At 38.1% G+C, this 19,489-nt stretch overlaps 1 protein-coding gene across 5 annotated transcripts in view; it reads right to left on the minus strand.

The window, feature by feature from the left end:
- Positions 1-468: 468 nt before the first annotated feature.
- HPS5 (HPS5 biogenesis of lysosomal organelles complex 2 subunit 2) overlaps positions 469-19,489 on the minus strand; it is a 39,864-nt gene continuing 20,843 nt past the window's right edge. For 4 of the 5 annotated variants that reach the window (XM_058688410.1, XM_058688412.1, XM_058688409.1 and 1 more), the window contains exons 9-23: positions 18,828-18,916; positions 16,694-16,872; positions 16,080-16,238; positions 15,295-15,490; positions 14,497-14,620; positions 13,401-13,550; positions 11,953-12,030; positions 10,842-11,419; positions 9,935-10,055; positions 9,352-9,507; positions 8,478-8,597; positions 7,521-7,634; positions 6,030-6,136; positions 2,387-2,657; positions 469-1,254 (exon numbers count right to left, since the gene is read on the minus strand). In XM_058688410.1, the coding sequence (XP_058544393.1) occupies positions 1,194-1,254; positions 2,387-2,657; positions 6,030-6,136; positions 7,521-7,634; positions 8,478-8,597; positions 9,352-9,507; positions 9,935-10,055; positions 10,842-11,419; positions 11,953-12,030; positions 13,401-13,550; positions 14,497-14,620; positions 15,295-15,490; positions 16,080-16,238; positions 16,694-16,872; positions 18,828-18,916 (2,503 nt within the window). In that variant the 3' untranslated portion in view covers positions 469-1,193. The remainder of the gene's footprint in view (positions 1,255-2,386; positions 2,658-6,029; positions 6,137-7,520; positions 7,635-8,477; positions 8,598-9,351; positions 9,508-9,934; positions 10,056-10,841; positions 11,420-11,952; positions 12,031-13,400; positions 13,551-14,496; positions 14,621-15,294; positions 15,491-16,079; positions 16,239-16,693; positions 16,873-18,827; positions 18,917-19,489) is intronic. The other variant, XM_058688413.1, reaches the window with a different exon arrangement.

Consider the following 19,489-nt stretch of genomic DNA (forward strand, 5'->3'; position numbering starts at 1 on the left):
ACACATACACACACACACACACACACACACACACACACACACACACACTCCACCCCCACCCCCACTGTAGACCACAATTGTTAGGTTTTCCAAGCTTCCCAAAACTCTAAGAAACTTTGTGAAGCCTCCTTTCTCTGATAATGTCTTCAACCCATCTGGTTACATGATATCTGAATATCATGTGGAAGCATGACAGCAATTTCTGTCTATAGTTCTTTGGCTGTGTTCTGAATGAAAAAAAGAAGCGAATCATTCAACGTATCCAACACTTTTCTTACTCCACGTTGAGCTTACTCCAACACCTTCCTGCAAATTGCTCACAATAAACCTCATGTCTGTATTCTATTCAAATAAAAACGTAACCAGATTTTACATGTATCATTAATGTAACATGCTATGCAAACATACAGGAGCTTGATGGAGGCATTCTAGTGCATGGCTTCAATGACACAAGTGCTCGCTGCAGTCTTTGTTAGTACTTAAGCTTTCCTTTATTATGGCTTTAAAAAAAATAATTTTTAAAGGTGCATGATTCCTTTGGACCACTGTTTAGGAAAGATTAGAGATAAAACATTTCTGGTAATAAATTAGTCATTTGTATATATGTTCAGATTAGAAAATGTCAAATATTGGAGAAAAATATTTTTTAAATTAGCTCAATTTAAATATGGGGCCATTTCATGTAAATATCTAATCTGAATCTTCAGTGTTTCGTGTATTTTATGTGTTAATTCCGTTATGCCCAGTCTTATGTCAATAAATTTCTCAACTATTCCAGGTAAGATATAAAAAAAATTCAACTCCTGCCAATGACTTTATCTGTCTTCATTATAAGCAGGATGAGAAGCTTCTGTTCTTACATGAAGAGTCACAATAGGAAAATAATTCCCCCAATTCACTAGCAAGGGGAAAATAATACTGTAATTCAGCTGTGAACTTTCACATTCGGACTCCAGGACACTTTGATTCAGCAAACAAGGACTGATTCCTTTCAAAATTCAACCCTGGTTGACAAACACTGAGTTCACAGAGCCACAGATATAGAAGTTATGGACACTGACAAAAGTATTCCCAGGAAGGTGGCAGGGTTTTGAGGTGGTACCTTTCCTTCCACAGCAAATGTGTTCAGGAGGCTCAGGAGCATGACTCAGTTTTTCTCAAAATATTATGACATTGTGATGAATCTTCTTCCACTAGGCCTGCTGAGACCAGAGAAACCGATCACATTTTTCAAGCATGCTTTGTATCAAGGCTCTGAAATCCCAAAGAAAAGAAACAAGCACATTTAGTTTTCATTGTTCTAGTTACAAAAAAAATTTTTTTGAACCCACAAAGAATTAAAGGATTCAAAAAGTTGACGGATTCTGTGCATCAAAAGACACAATCAACACAGTGAAAAGGCATCCTATCCAATACGGGAAAATATCACAAACCATATAGCTGATAAAGGGTTAATATTCAGAATATATAAAAAATTCATACAACAAAAAAACGTGATTTAAAAACAGGCAAAAAGACTTGAATAGAAATGTCTCCAAAGACAATATACAACAGCCAACAAGCATATGGAAAGATGTTCAACATCATTAATCACTAAGAAAATGCAAATAAAAACCAAAATACTTCTCATCTCATGCCCATTAGGATGGTTACTATCAAAAAATAACAGTAATAACATAACTACTGTTGGTGAGAATATGGAGAAAATGGAGCCCTTGTGCATCATTGGTGGGAATGTAAAATGGTACAGCCCCTATGGAGAACAGTATGGCAGTTCCTAAAAAAAATTAAAACTAGAATCCCATATGATCTAGCAATTCCACTTCTGGGTATACACCCAAAAGAATTGAAAGCAGGGTCTCAAAGAGACTACTGTAGTCAAAATTATAGAGACAGAAAATAGATTGGTGGTTACGAGAAGCTGCATGGAGGGGGTCACGAGGAGTTGTTGTTTAATGGGTAAAGTTTAAGGTCTTCAAGATGATATGAACATAATTAACACTACTGAACCAAATTTAAAAATGGTTAAGATGGTGAATTTTATTTTATCTGTATTTTACCAAAATTAAAACAAAAGCAAAAAAAGCCCTGAGACAACTTGATATTTGGTACTAATAACTGTCTTCAAGAACTGAGTACACACCAGATTTGGGTATTCACATGAACTTACAGAGTGTCTTGGTCACAAGTATGAGACACAATAATTACTTTTAGCCTCTTCCCTCAATCACCTTAATTAGCAGAGGCGTCTCAGTCCCCTCATCTGTTAGTGAGGGGCTGGGACTGAATGATCTCTACAGCCCCACCCCCTTCTGAAAATCTCTGAGCTTCCACATTCCCCAAGCACCTGTGGAGACGGCATGACAAGGGCATGACAGGTTATTACCTCTGTCTTTTCTCCGCAATCCTTAGGATATCGCAGGTTCTAGTAAACCTCTGTGACAGCTCAAGGGTCAAACCACATTCCTGTAGCAATGACCAGGCCTGATCTGGGCCCATGGCCTTAGCTAACAGAAGTGCCACATTTTCCACATTGATGGGGGAAGGCCCATCACTGAAGTTCCCATTCTGTGACTTCTGGGGGGCTGGCTTTGTACTCTTGTTCTGTACGAGATGTAGGAGAAGCTTCCATTCCTCCACAGTCTCTGGGATCCAACCTACACAAACACACAGAAACACACAATTTTGGCTCTAATGGCTCTTAATGCTCTGCCTGCATATAGGAGACAGTCAGAACCATTGTGAAAACATTTAAAACCAAAACATAAGAACATAATATCATCCTAACACAAAATTGTTTTCTGAACATTTGTTGAATAAGTAATTCATGATAGGAGAGGTCACAACATTAGCTTCAAAATTCTTCATTTCGCTCACTTAGGGACTCCTTGGGTACAGTCTAGGCTAGGCACATGATGTGCAGCGTGAGACCAACCAGACATGATGAGCCCTACACTCTTCTGGAGCTCAGTCTAGTAAAGGAGGTAAACACAGACCTAAATCTATACTTATAAACTGGGCTAAGTGCATTAAAGGAAAAGGTCAGGGAACCATCAGAGAGAATGGCATGTTTAGGGGGAATCTGAGAAGGGCTCTGTGAGGACGGGATAGATGAGCAAATAGCTGAAAGACTGGGCAAGCTCAGAGATGCACATGCCTGTGCCTCACATATGGACAAGCGTGAGGTCGCAGGGTGTCGGGAATGGAGGGTGAAGGAGCCTGCATTTCTGACAAAGGAAACATGGAAGGCAACTTGACACAGAACAGAACTGGAATTCAAGGAAGGAACTCAAAGAATGGCCTACAGTGCACAAAGGCCTGGATTTTATTCTGATTTCCATGTAGCATGTTTCAAGGAAGGGAGCCACGTCATCCAATTTTTGTTTTTAAGAACCCTTCTGGCTGCTCCAGGGAAAATGGATTAAAGGTGGGAGAGAATGGAAACCAGATGACTATTCTGAGGTGACTGCAGCCATCTAGGCGAGTAGCTAGGACCAGGGAGCTGGTGGTGAAGCAAAAATATGTAGACAGATATGAGATACACATCCGGCAATAAAACTAACAACGCCTTGAAGTGCAATTAATATGAGTTATGGGGAAAAGAGAAGTGTCAAGAAAAGACCCCCATTTAACACACCAAGGATAAGAACAACTATTATTTTATTAACAAAATGGGAAGAAAGGATTTTAAGTGGGATTTATTTTCTTTATGCTTCTTGAATTTTCAGTTTTTATCTATAACAAACATTGTATCATGACTTTAAAAATGTAAACCGCTCCTCATCAGGGAAATACAAATCAAAACCACACTCAGATACCACCTCACGCCAGTCAGAGTGGCCAAAATGAACAAATCAGGAGACTATAGATGCTGGAGAGGATGTGGAGAAACGGGAACCCTCTTGCACTGTTGGTGGGAATGCAAATTGGTGCAGCCGCTCTGGAAAGCAGTGTGGAGGTTCCTCAGAAAATTAAAAATAGACCTACCCTATGACCCAGCAATAGCACTGCTAGGAATTTATCCAAGGGATACAGGAGTACTGGTGCATAGGGGCACTTGTACCCCAATGTTTATAGCAGCACTCTCAACAATAGCCAAATTGTGGAAAGAGCCTAAATGTCCATCAACCGATGAATGGATAAAGAAATTGTGGTTTATATACACAATGGAATACTACGTGGCAATGAGAAAGAATGAAATATGGCCTTTTGTAGCAACGTGGATGGAACCGGAGAGTGTGATGCTAAGTGAAATAAGCCATACAGAGAAAGACAGATACCATATGGTTTCACTCTTATGTGGATCCTGAGAAACGTAACAGAAACCCATGGGGGAGGGGAAGGGAAAAAAAAAAAAAAAAAAAGAGGTTAGAGTGGGAGAGAGCCAAAGCATAAGAGACTGTTAAAAACTGAGAACAAACTGAGGGTTGATGGGGGGTGGGAGGGAGGGCAGGGTGGGTGATGGGTATTGAGGAGGGCACCTTTTGGGATGAGCACTGGGTGTTGTATGGAAACCAATTTGACAGTAAATTTCATATATTAAAAAATAAAAAAAAATAATAAATAAATAAATAAATAAATAAAATGTAAACCACGTACATCTTAACTATTCTGTTAAGATATTATCTTAACTATTATCTGTTAACTATATCATCTTAACTATTCTGTTATTTTTCAGAAGGATATGTATGTTTATAGTCTCCTCTTCGTTTCTTTTTTAAAAAAATTTTTTTCAAGCTTTATTTATTTTTGAAAGAGAGAGAGAGAGAGAGAGAGCGTGAGTGGGGAGGAACAGAGAGAGGGAGACACAGAATCTGAAGCAGGCTCCAGGCTCTGAGCTGTCAGCAAAGAGCCCAATGCGGGGCTTGAACTCACGAACCGCGAGATCATGACCTCAGCCGAAGTCGGACGCCCAACCGAGCCACCCAGGCGCCCCCCTCCTCTTCATTTCTGAAACAAAGATGATAATTATTTTTGCAATAGTTGGGACATCTGAAGCTAACTAACACTTGCCAGTGAACTGGCTTTTTTGCTCTGTTCTAACTTTCCCTCTCCCACACCAATAGAGCTGCAAAAGGCTATAGGTCACACTGCTGAATGAAGGACCCTGATGTCATGCAGTTGGCATCTTTGCACTGAGAGGAATAAAGCAACATGAGAAAACAGACCAAGATGGACTCTCAGACCTCAGATATCAGTGTGTCAAAGCCCTGGCCTTCTGTCATTTTATCTGTGTTGGATTGATAAAAATTTAAAAACAATTTTTAAGTATTTAAATACTTGGGAAAGCTGGCTGCCACTCCACTTTAAGTTCATTTTAATGATACTGAACTGTTGGCTGTGTAAAAGGCAACATGGTGCAGAGAAAAGATTCTGAGCACAAACTTTAAAGACAGTCAGTGAGACCTGGGTCTGAACACCTGCTCCACCAGTTGTATGGCTTTGGGGAAACTAACTGTCCTTCCCCCAGACCTCAGTTATAACTTCTGTAAAAAAGAAATAACAGTAAATATCCCAAAGGTTTGTTATTTAAACAGCAGATGGAAAAGTGTCTAGAGTAGTGACTAACACATAGTAGGCACTTGTTAATAGAAAAATTGCCTATAGTTTATTCTAATTATGATTTTATAATATACTAAGTGGTACTGATAAAAACCAAAACAAAACAATGGGCACCTGGGTGGCTCAGTTGGTTAGGCGTCCAACTCTTGATTTTGGCTCAGGTCACAGTCTCATGGTTCATGAGATCAAGCCCTGAGATGCTCTCTGCACTGAGAGTGCAGAGCCTGCTTGGGATTCTCTCTCTTTCTCTGCCCTCCCCAGCTCATGCTCTCTCTCTTAATAAATTAAATAAAAAATAAGTAAATAAATAAATAACAAAGCAAAACAAAACAAACCTCCACAAATTTGACAGCTAACCAGGATTACATACAGGATCACTGAAATGTTCAACCAAGTATCCTTATTGAAAATTCTGCAGTGGCTTCTAATATACTACAACCAAAAGTAACCAACAGGGAGTTACATACCATTGTCCCCTTCCATTAGGCTCATATCGTTAAGACACACAATGTTGGTGAAGGCCTCTCTTCTTCTCTCCAGCTCCAAACAAAGAGTAAGATACCCAGGCCAGAAACTTTAAAGAAACAAAAATTGAAGAAAGGAATAAAAACAGTGAATTTATCTGGAGCTGTGCTGTCCAATAAAGTAGACATTAGCCTTAAATTTAAATTAAATAAAAAGTCAGTTCTTCAGTGGACTAATCCATATTTCAAGTTTTCAAGTGGCTAATGGCTACCATATTGGACAATGTGGTAGCATTATTCTATTATCTAATAGATAATAGAAATAATTAGAAATAACTAGATAATATTCCTATTATCTAATAGACAATTCTATTAGACAGCCTCGATCTAGAGTGTGTACGAAAAAAAGAAAAGCTAGAGATAAATACTGATATTTGAGGCCAAGCACTAATTATGAGATGTGTAAGCTTATATATACTTTATAAACTTTCAGATTTATTCCCCAAATATGCAAACTATGTAAGTTCTCCTTGACTCTTCCCCCTCTTTTATTTGCTATACCCATGGTTTATAAGTCCCACTGTATTTTCCCTCAGAATGTCCCTTGGATGTGCTCCTTCTGCTGCCATACTCATCACCAATTCAGTCATACCTGAATTACTATGACAGCTTCCTAGCTGGCCCTCCTATCTCCAACACCAGAGATGATTTTCAGAAAGCTCCATCTTTATCATGTCATTTCTGTACCAATAAATTCTTCTGATGAGCTTTCAAGGTCCTACATGATCTCATCACCTACCACACCTGGCTAGTTTCATCCCTTATTATCAATAAACAGATATGTATCAAGTACCTATCACTGTATGAATTAGGAATTACAAAGAAAAAGAAAGACATTGGTCCCTATCTCCAAAAGATTATAATCCAGGTAGAGCCATAAGATAACACTGCCAGGCAATAAATAACTAATATGCGGTATGGATAAAAAGCAATGGTCAGTTTCTCATGCCCTTGTTCTTGCTGTTTCTCTCATCTGACCCACCCTCCTCTTGGGCTCCTTTATCAATACAAATCCTGTCCAGCCTTCAGGGCTTTACCTCCAAAGTCTCCTCCCTCCTCCCTAAGTCCTTCATCAACAATTCTATTGAGCACATTCTAATCTCTCCCTTCTCAGGAACCCTGTATCAACTGTTAACTCTTAGCACATAGTCTGGTGCTTAATTAAATACCATCCAAGTGCCTGAGAACTGGAGTTAGCTACCAAGGACCAGGGGGAGAGAGGAATTAGCAAAGGCCAATGTCTTCTACACAAAAGAAAAATATGTATAAAATTTTAAAAGAAAAAGACATCTACTTTACTATCACTTAAAATAAAAGTCACTTCTCTGTAGTAAAGAGAATTCCCAAATTATAAAGCATATCGATTCAGGTCCTTCACTATAAAGTTATGAACTAAGAAGCTAATCTTTAGCTTCTAAAACAATTCTCACTTACCCATGAGACCTACAGATGTCAGCCATTTTCTCTTTGGTTGTAAAATCTGCAGGTAGTTTAATGAGATGGAGCAGCAGCTGATTGTAACCCCAGGAAAGCAAGTGTGAATAGGGCCTGTGAAATGAACAACTCTCAGTGAATTAGACATGAAACACTTTTTACAAAATGCTTATGCACCATCTAATAGATAAGTATAGAGTTTAATTATATCTGTCACATAATTAACATATTGTCACTTATTTTTCCCATTGTTATTATATTTTTATAATATCCATTATATCATTATATCAATTATTATTATATTTTTCAAACATTTTTACTTGGCTTTTGAAAAATTAAAAATAGCTATTTTTCCTATAACAAATACCTGTTTATTTTTTAAAATTAGACATTTTAGGTAATAAAAAGCAAAAGAAAGAAGCCTATAATTCTCATTCATAGACAGCCACAGTATCTCCTTCTAGACCTTTTGTCTAGGCATATATGATAGGCATATGGCAGGGCGGTGGGGGTGGCTTTTAAAAAGCTTCTCTTAGAGGTAAACACAAGAGACATTTCTAATACATTACATGTATCAGTATGTATTTCTTATGGATTATTTTTTTTAGTCCCAAATCAAGCTATGTCTAGAAATTTCCAGGAAGAAAACATACAATTTCCTCCCTCTAATACAGGTTTAATCATCAAGGACTCTTAATGTGGATACATGAAAGAGCTTAATTATCTGAAATCATGTACAAAATTGTGCAAGGATGTGCATTTTTCTGAGAGGAATCATCGGAGATCTGTAACTCAAAAAATGTTCAGAACCACTAAGAAGTACACTCACTTTCCTTACTACTATGACTTGGGTCAGTCTCTTCCATAGCTATTCTTGAAGTAAGCCCAGAATGCTATGAATGAATAAAACAGTTCCATTCTAGGAGAACATCGGAGCTGGAAGGAGAACTTTTATACCTGGGGTTTCCTTCATCATCCATAGTGCTTGTGCTTGGGGGAGCATCGTGGGTCACTGCTAAAAGCAGCCAATCCAATCTTAAAGATTCTGGTTGTAGAAGGGACTCAAGGAAGGATGGCCTAAAAGAAAGTTGGGGAGAAAAATCATCTTCATGCTGAGAAAGGAAACATAAAATGTAGGAATGTGAAGAAAATGTTATTAGGGGACCAAAATAGTAGATGAAATGACTTGAAAACCCTCTGCTACAAAATGTCTAGAAATGCTGGTGAAAATCTAATAGCCTATTAAATGAACAGTTGAGCTCAAGATAATAAGGAAAATACCAAAAGGCCTAAAACAAAAAGAGAAATGAAAGCCAGTAGGGCAAATGTAAATCAATGAGATGAAGAAAGGGCGGGGGGCGGGGGGGGGGGGGTGGGCAGGTGTTGAAACCAAGGGCCATGTGGAAATAGGAAATGAGACCTCAGTCTAAAAAAGAGATGAGATCTGGGACTGAGATCCACAAAAAGCTGGGATATTATCAACAAAGAGGTGGCAATAAATCCACTCACCAGCAGAGACAACAAGGAAGCTTATTTGCCTTAGTGTAGGACGTGAAGCAGGGGTTTAATTTTACATTGATCATCATTGATCATCACTGATTCACTGAGAATCCCTGAGACAGAGTGAAGTGAAGTACACTAGCTATGTGCACATTTATGGTATGTGTTGTGGACTGTGAAAGAACGGTACATGACTGCCAAAACCATCCTTTCCATAACAGGTGTGTCAATTGTGCGGCAGGTGGCAGTAAGAACATAACAACAGCTTATACAAGGGAAACAATGCCTTATCAAAAGAAAAGAGAGTCTGCAAATATTCTCGCCTTCTCACCGTTGATCTTCAGGCCTTGATTTCACCAGACTGTCTAAATAGGCCAAAAACTGAGCAGGATGATGATGACAAAGTTGCATGACATCCGAAGGCAAAATAGATGGGTAAAACCTGATTAAGGACCGAAGAGCAGATTCTCCAAACGTTTCATACAATCTGCATTTAAAAACAAAACCAGTTAGTCTCCAACTTCAATGAGATGATGTAACTTGGTTACATTATCTAAGCATTTATTAGAAATAAAAATGACAATCGGGGTGCCTGGGTGGCTCAGGTGGTTAAGCTTCCAACTTTGGATCAGGTCATGATCTCATGGTGAGTTCCAGACCCGAGTCAGGTTCTGTGCTGGCAACTGAGAGCCTGGAGCCTGCTTCAGATTCTGTGTCTCCCTCACTCTCTGCCCCTCCCCTGCTTGCATGCTCTCTCTCTGTCTCTCAAAAAGAAAAAACAATTTTTTCAAAAAGAAAAAAAAAATGACAAGAAGCTGCCCACCATACAACTGAGTAAAACTTTAGAGATTAAGACCAAAACCAAAACCAAACACCATGACTTTAGTTCATATAAATGGCAGAGGACAACTTACCTGGCGGCATAAGCAATCAACAAAGGACTGTCAAAGGGGACTGAGTCATTCACTAACTTTAATCTTGTTGGTAGGTCTCCTTCCTTTATCTCCATATACGCAGGACTGGAACTTGCCATTTCTGAAAGATAAAGCACACCCTTTTCCTTTCATCTCGTAGCTGTAAATACTCAGTTCATGAACACATTCATTCAACAGTCATTAGTTATGGACCTACTGGGTGCATGGCACAATGGTTAAGCGCTGGAGGACAAACAAAAAAAGGACAGGACACAATCTCTACTTTTAAGGACCTTAAGATCAACCTAGATTACCACATGGGAGCGAGTTTCCCAATGACTTGGAACCTGTCCTGGATATTATATGAGCAAGAAATAAACTTCTACATCTGAGTTATTGTGACACATTTATCACAACAGTTTAGACTACTCAATTATTAAAATCTCTCTGTGCCTCACTCTTTTCACCCGTTAAATGGAGTAACACCCTCCACTCTGAAAATAATTCTAAGATAGGAAATGAAACCTCCTTAAAGTGTTTAGCACAATATGTGACATACAGTAAGTACTCAAAATATGGCATATATTATCTCTACATTAGTAAGTTACATAAACGATTTTCTTGTTTTTATATGACTGCATTTGTAACACATTTCATTTGAATCTCAACTTCTCCAATTTTGCTATATATATGTTTTCTGAGTATGACTTTAAGAGAAATAAAATGAATTTCTTATAATACAGTTGCAAATTAAACCATAAAAATTAAATTGAGTGGGAAACAGAATGGAGGTTGACCGAAATGGAAATAATCTTGTACTTAAATCTTTTTTTTTTAAATGCAAAAATGCTAAGATGCTATTGTCCTCTATACTGATTTCTATTTGATAAGGCAATCTGATTATTACCTTTCAATCCTTCAATAAAAGTATCCCAAACACAAGGACTTTTAGCGTAACTAAGCTTGATACTCTCCTTTGCTCTTTTCAAGTCCAGGACAAAAAAGTACTTCTTTATGAAGTGACAAGCCAGAATTTCAGGAGAGTACTGTTGCAAAGTGTGGTCCACATGTCCACTTGTGCTTTTGGTCTCAGAATTCAATACATTCAATTCCAAACACAACGTTGCCAATTCAGCCAGATCCTTCTGAAGACTGTTAGCTATGCTGCATGGAGAACACACTTGGAAAAGGTCATCCAAGGGCTCCCTCAGACTACTTGTAGATTCACATGTTCTTTGATCAACAGTTTCTTCATTGCCTAAAGAGTCTCTTTTTTCTTTTTCATTATCTTCATCTAATACTCCCTTTTTTGACTCATCAAACAATAGCACATCCTGGTTTGATGCCATGGATGAGTTACCAGTATCTGAAATGCCTGAAAAGTCCTTCATGGCAAATGTTTTTTCTAACTGCGAAAGCCACTCCTGTAAAACCATTCTCAGAGACTTGGGTTCAAACAAAACCAGTGGGTCCTGTAGCTTGGTCCTACACAAGACAGACAAGTATGAAATTTATGTTTCATGTGTTTTTTTAAAACAAATTATTTCATGCTAAGCAAACCTACTAGACATAGCATACTTATCTGGAATAAATGTTACTTTTCAACTTTTAACAATTATCTCAGTAAGATGACAATATGAGAGTAACTTTAATACTAATTGTTGAATTTCAATTACAAATGAGACTATCTTTGCCCACATGGTCTCAGGACCACTTCTGATGACCTTGAAGTCATTCCCATTCACTATAAAACTCTCCCATTCAGGGCGCCTGGGTGGCTCAGTCGGTTAAACATCCAACTTCAGCTCAGGTCATGATCTCATGGTTTGTGGGTTCGAGCACCATGCGAGGCTCTGTGCTGACAGCTCGGATACTGGAGCCTGCTTAGGATTCTGTCTCCCTCTCTTTCTGCCCCTCCCCACTCACGCTCACTGGCTCTCTCTCTCTCTCTCTCTCTCTCTCTCAAATAAACAAACATAAAAAAAAAAAAAAACCCTCTCTTGTTCATAAATACTCACATTGCTTCTGCTGTTGCTACTTTGAGGTCTTGGAACTTGTCCTCTTCTGGAGGTTGACTAATTACTTCTTTTTTCTCCCTAGAGAAGTGTGAAAAGAGTTAGAGGGGATCAGAGCTTCCTTAAACAAATATTTCTAAGTGCTTACTAAGTGACACGTACTGTACTGAACGTTACATGACACAAACAGATGAATACAAAAAATGATCCACGGCTTCAAGATGAGTAAACTCAAGAGAGAAAGAAAGGCATGCAAACAACTAACCATAACATAAATGAGAATAAAATGAACGCTAAAGAGCGGCACAAACACTATGTTCGTAAAGCACGGAAAAAGGAGTAATTTTTCTGATAAGGAAATCAAGGGAAGTGTTCCCAAGGAGGTGGTATGTGTATTAGGAAGAAAGGGGGGATGGGCGCCTGGGTGGTTAAGTGGGTTAAGTAAACGACTCTGGATTTCAGCTCAGGTCATAGTCTCATGGTTCATGAGTTCAAGCCCAAAGCGTGCTTGGGATTCTCTCTCTCCCTCTCTCCCCCACCCCTCCCCCCTCACATGTGCACCCTCTCTCTCAAAATAAATAAATAAACTTAAAAATAAAAAGAATGGGGGGGTGGGGAATAGCACAGGTGAAAGAAACAGCATGAACAAAGGTAGTGAAGTGTACCCACCCAATGCTCTGACAGAACCAGAATAGAGAGCACTTAGAAGCATGCAGTTGGAAATGAGGCTGGAAAGGTGGGCTAAGGTCAGAGTGAGGATTGCCTTAAATGCCACAACAATACCTGTACTTTTTTTCCTGTAAATGTAAGCATTCAGAAAATTATCCTATATTATCTGTCTACCTACAACTGGGCCTGTGGGTGTCTCAATTCCTGGGTGAGTACTGAGCTGGTGTGCTTCCAATGCTCAGATCCTATGAACTGTGAGTTAAGGCAGAGACCAGATGGACAAGACATTTCACACTGTGCCAGACCACGGGCTCTGCTACAACCCCACTACATAAGGATTATGCCACCAGCATATCATGCTGACATGACATCAATGCCAATGCTCTCATCCTCCAGGCCAGAGAGCATTAGCGACTTACCCAAGGCCACACGCTAGTCAGAAGCACAGCAAGGACAAGGCCTAGATCTTTGGTAATCCTACTCTTAATCTAATAGTCTTCTCTAACATCCCAGAAGTTTGAAGAGATTTGGAGGGGAGGGATGTTGTGCAGAGGACAGATGAAAGAGGTGCTAAATTAAAACTCTCTCTCAACAGACTTGCTATGGGTAGGTGTCATTTTCCAACACTTACTTTATGGTGTTCACATTTTTTATGAGCTACACAATCTATAATGAACAGGGTCAGATGTGTGCCTTCTCTAATGTGTGCCTTCTCTATGGCTTTCTGCAAAATGACAGCTCAGTCCTCTAGAATTTACCCAAATTTATATGTAAGAGCTTACTCAGTGTCTTCTTCTTTTGGGCAAGTGACTGGACTCATATCCTCTTCACATAACTGCTCATCACCCCTGGGTTCTGGTCTTATTTTCAAATCAGGGCCTGTATGAAGGGTGCCAATCTTCTCAGTAGTTTTACGTACAAAGCTAGAGACACTGGAAGTCAAATACCAAAAGACTAATATGAAAAACACCTCATTACTCCCAAGAACAAAAAATTCAGTACCTGAGTTCTCTCTGTTCCCATTAGTCCTAGAAAAGCAACTTGGACTTAATAAAGACTATACTTATAGCAACTTTCTTAATCAGCTACATATTTCACATAAGGCCCACATAAAACATACAATATAATAAAAATTCACTTCATTTACTAAACTGCCTTGATTCAGTGCTAAAGAAAAAGTCTTTAACTCCAGCTATGTCTGCAATGTTTCTGTAACTTAGGCAAAGGAGGCCATGTAACCACCTGCCCCATACTGCCCAGCGAAGTAACAGAATTTCTTCATGAAATTCAGTGGCTAACAAGTCATAATATAACCTCCTTTACAAGCAAAACCATATCTGGTAAGTGAATCATTATACTGTACACCTGAAAGTAATACAACACTGTATGTTAACTCTACTGGAATTAAAAAAAAAAAAACAAAAAAAAAAACAGTATCCAGTAAGACTCAGATAAGTGGTTAAGTAGCTATACAAGTCTTTGCTCTCAAACTGGAATGCCAATTCTAGGCCCATGGAGTAGTTGGAAAGACTTCCAAAGAGTCTCCAATTCTGAGTGCGAACTGAAAGGATAAAAAAAAAAAAAAAAATGACTAATGATATATGGAAACTGTTAGTATCAGGGATGAGGAAAAAACAGATTTTTCAAAATGTTACTCTGTTTGGGATGGAAGACACATTTGTAACAACCCAAATACCCAACTACCCAAAGAGGGAAGCTAAACTGTCGAAGATGGAAATAACAGGCTATATGAGAAATAACCTAGAGACTTGTTTTTTCTTATTCAAAATGTCTTTCCATCCTCAGCACAAAAGTACCTAATGTGACAACTGAAATGAAACCAGAAACAGGATTTAGGGACAGGACTAATGAGTTTACCTTTCCTTGACCGCCTGAAGAGACACAAGAGGAGAAGGAGAACGAAATGGTAATGGAATGCTGAAGGGAAGGAATGTTTCATTCTTATCTGTCTCAAACGTCACGGGAACATGGGAAACATTGTCTGATGAATGTAATCAGGGGAAAAAGAAACAAAATTTAATCACACTGGAGTTTTTTTTAATCTTTAAAAAAATTCTGAAATGAATAAACCAAAGGAAATGAAGGATTCAATACCGAAATCACAACTGAGCCAGATACAAATGAGCAGAACACAGGTTTACAAGATGCACGGGATGGTCCACATATAAAACACTGAGGCAGGTACCTTCATTTGCCTACTAACCCTGAATCCCCATAAGTCAAAAAGGAAGTTTAGAGTCTTTATTAAGCTCTTCTCAACAGCTGAGTCACAGGAATACTCGAACATCGAAAAGTGAAGGCAATGGCCTCCAAAACTGTAGTAATTTTTCATTCCTGATGGAAAATAATTTGGTTAGTCAAGATAAAATTGTTCTGCTCCTTTGATTAATGACTTCCTTTTTTAACTCTTGCAGCATTTGGATGTGTGATTAAAATTACAGACTGTATCAATATTCACCTAAACAGGAGGGGGAAAAATACAACTAAACCTAAACCCATTCTTCTATGACAAACAGATCGACATGTTTGAGTGGAAAGTCTGTCAACATAGTAAAAATTATTAACACCATGGAGAAAACTCAATGCACAAGTTAATCCTGGCAAAGAGAAGTCACAGAATATAACTGCTTCATGTCAGCAACCAACAAAACGCACCATTATCACCTTCATTCCCGTGTGAGCTCCAACTCTGATCCGGTTGGTCCTCTTCTTGATGTGAGGTGAATTCTTTGAGTCTCTCATCTTCTGAGAGAGTTTGGCTGTGAAGAGAACAAGAGTCTTCATCTGACTGACTGCTTCTTCTACTACTAATGATACGATAAATACCGGAGTCCAAGATGCTGAAACTTTCCTAAAAATAAAAAGAATCCCAAAAAAAATCAAAATAAAACTTTCCTTCATAACACAAAAATGGTTTTTAAAGAGAAAAACCAAGAGTAAGTAGCAAGTCAATAACAACAATTATGGCTTAATAGAACAAACTGGTGAGCAAGGTTTAGGCTTCTGGCAGCTGGACCACCCTCACATGCTGATGACGTCACACTAACATCTTTCTCTAGCTTGCCTCCATGAATCCTGGCTGTGAGAATGGGGAGTCACGAAGACAACCCTGAGCTGCACTATGACTCAAATTAGCATGAAGCATCTGAAATCACAGATTAGGAGCAACTTAACTTGTGCTGGAAGCTACATGAGGTACTAAAACAGAATATAATAAACAATGACAAAACAAAATATGGCTCCAAGACATACCTAAGTGGAGGCTTTATAGGGCTGCCCAACGGCTGAAAGAAAGCCCCCTCTTGGCAACTCTCCCCTCTCTCTAAATCTATCACATGGAAAGAAGATAAGCTTTGGGATCTCAGGAGATATAGGAGTACAACCTGAGGAAGAAAAGCCTTACTGTACAGATAAACCCTTCGAAAAGTAAAAATACCTACATGTGATGAAATGGAACTTCTTCTACTGCTGCAAGCTGAATCCAAAGGTTCGAATTTTAAGATCAATTCTTCCAGTTGAGAAATCAGATCACTATAGGTTGTGAGGTCCAGCTGAGATTTCAAATGCTCCAATTTATCCACAGTCAAAGATTTTCTTCCCTAATGAAAGGGTAAGTAGAAACCAAGTAGAATAGCTTACTATTTATAATGAAATCTAAATTCAGTGGCCAATATACTCAAAGAGATCTAACAGAGAACATAAAACCTCAAAGTTGCTTTAAAAAGGTTTAACAAGGTAGTAAAAGAGTTAACGAGAATTATCTTAGAAATTAAGAATTAAATGCTATTGTACACACAATCATTCCCCCTTAAAACAAGGTCTGAAATTCAAGTAAGTTTACGAGAAAATTTAATTTTCTTTTAAGTGGGAAGTATTCCCTTTTTCTTTTTTTCTTTTTCTTACCCTCCACCCACCCCTAGATTTATATGCCATGCTTCCTGTAGGGATTTATGGGGGCTTCATTTGCTAATAAAGACAAGCAACTTTGTAACACAATCCTGCAGGCTAGGGTGGTTTTAACAACCGAGATGAGTATGTAAGCTCTCTGACTCACTCTGCTGGCAATGATAGAGTTTTGGAAAAGACAGCAGGTGCAAGCTGCCAGGTTCCACAGGCCTCTCCTCAGCAGGCGCTCCACACAGCGTTCCACAGATAACAGAGAAAGATGTGAGACTTTCCCATTCAGGTGCAAACAGAACAGCTCATTCTTGTAGACGGCCACATCCTGAATATCTACAAAAACCACAGTGGTGAACACACAGAAGTTTAAGCAAATATTCCTTTTCCGTTTTGGCAAGGGCTGCAATTATTCTAAGAAATTCATTTTTTTACAATGAGTTTGACTTGACTGAATTTCGTCTCACTTATACTTGCATTTCAATGAAGAAATCATATTTTAGACACTTCTAAAAAAATAAGAGACAAACGCATCTGTTTAATCTAAAATTCTATGGTTAAAATCTGTTCTAAACAAAACAAATGAGCAAAGGAAAGAGAGAAAGACAAAGAAACAGACTCTCAACTATAGAGAACACACAGATGGGTACCAGAGGGGAAGTGGGTGGGGGATGGGTGAAATAGGTGATGGGGATTAAAGAGTGTACTTGTCCTGATGAGCACTGGGGTGATGTATGGAACTGCTGAATCACTATACTGTACACCTGAAACTAATATTAAACTGTATGTTAACTACACTGGAATTTTGAAAAGTAATAATAAAATAAATAAAAAAATAAAATGCTACTTTCTATGAAAAGGAATTGGGACTTTAAAAGAGCACTCTACATTAGAGGCCAGACTACAACAGTTCTGAGAGTTACAATCTAGTGTCAATGAATGGATTTTTAACACAGCATGTACACTGACAAACAATTCATGAGAAAAATACCTGTCTTGGCAGAACATCACGAAAGGACTTAAAAAACTAGTTTTTGATATCACTTATAGGTACAATCTAAAAAAAGCCAAACAAGTAGAAGCAGAGTAGAATGGTGGTAACCAGGGGCTGGAGGGGTAGTGGATGTTGGTCAAGGGGTACAAAGTTAGAAGACAAATAAGTTCTAGAGATCTAACGCACACACAGCATTGTGATTATAGTTAACAATAATGTATCATATACTGCAAAGCTGCTAAGAGACTAAATATTAAATGTTCTCATCATAAAAGATAGTAATCATCACAATATATAGTTGACCCTTTAACAACATGAGTTTGAACTGCACAGGTCCAACGATATGTGAATTTTTTTCAATAAATATATTACGGTAAATCTATTTTCTTTCTTATGATTTTCTTAACATTTTTTCTTCTCTAGCTTTATTGTAAGAATACAGCAAATAATACATGTAACATACAAAGTATGTAAACTATGTTATCAGTAAGGCTTCAGATGAACAGTAGGCTATTAGTAGTTAAGTTTGTGGGGAGTCAAAAGCTACATGCAGATTTTCGACTTGTCTGTGCCCCTTACTCCCACGTTGTTCAGGGGTTAACTGTGTAACTGTATCAAATCAATACTTTGTATGCCTTAAACTTATATAGTGTATATGTCAATTTTTGAAAAAACAAACTCCTTTTAAAGGGACAAGCTTAGTGAACTTAATCCACAAGAAATCAATATTGATCAGATTGGTAAATAATGGTTCCTCTTTTTTATATTTCTACAAGGTAGAAAATGACCCAAAAAGATAAGATACACTCTCTGAGTAGCAATGCTAACACGGCTAGATGTCTTCTATTTCTGGTTTAAACTAAAAAAACATAGAGATTGACTTTCTCTGCCTCAGCCACATAAAATGCTGTTGCTCTCACAAGGACTTCTTGAACCTCAAACTATTAAGACACAAAATGGAAGTTCAAGCAAGACTTCCAACAGGCATCAAAATTCAGGGTAAACAGAAGGAAAAGATGAACTCATTCAATCCTTAGCAGTGGTTACTAATATTAAAGAATAAATGGAAACTGTATTTAAAACTACCCATGAAAAACTAAATAACTGACCACAAATTCGCAAGTGGATGCTTGGATTATACCTTATGGTGGGAAATGTCTATGATGTTAACCTTTATAAGAAATGTCACCTCATTCTATTTCTCTACTTTTCACACTGCAAATGAATTCTCCTACAATAACTAAATCCTTCACAAGCATGAGATTAAAAATTACATAAGGAAGAAAAATACAATTACCTTTGATTTCACTCCAAAGAAGAACTTGAACATTCTGAGGAATGAAAATATAAATTCCTCTTTCTGTCCACGTCACCACACAGTGCTCACTGCAAAAGAAAAGAGAAGTTAAGAGAATTCTAGTTTGCTTGGATACAGAAGTTTGTGATACAATTCCCTGAACTCAGACCCTCACATCAGCTATAAAAGTAAATTGAGACTGTACGGAAAAAAAAAAAAAAAAAATCACAACAGTGATCCAGTTAATCAAGTCCTGACACCCCTTTTATGTCTGTAGCAAAAGCCCCCTAACAAATATGATGCCAAACTGGGAAAAATTTAGATACATACACTAAAAATCTTCTAGAAAAAGAAAAGGCTGTTATCTTACTAATGTTTGTTGAAGCAGCCGAATTCCCCATAACTAGTATGAAATGGGCACATTTAAAACAGATGACATACCTCACCACAAATCACTGCTCTAGTGAAACACTTTTAGGGATGGTAATATTTTGATGTCCGTAGTTGTGAGCAGGCAATAAAAGGTTGAAAACTCCTGGTCCACTATCTGCCAGGAGCTTTATCAAAGGCCCTACCTATTATCTAACCTTGTGGCAGCCCATCAAGATAGAAGTGTTTTTTTCCTTTTTTCTTAAAAATAAACATTTAAAACTTAAATAATA

The sequence above is a fragment of the Neofelis nebulosa genome, chromosome 10 (assembly GCF_028018385.1).
Source record: "Neofelis nebulosa isolate mNeoNeb1 chromosome 10, mNeoNeb1.pri, whole genome shotgun sequence".
NCBI classification, from domain to species: Eukaryota; Metazoa; Chordata; class Mammalia; order Carnivora; family Felidae; genus Neofelis; species Neofelis nebulosa.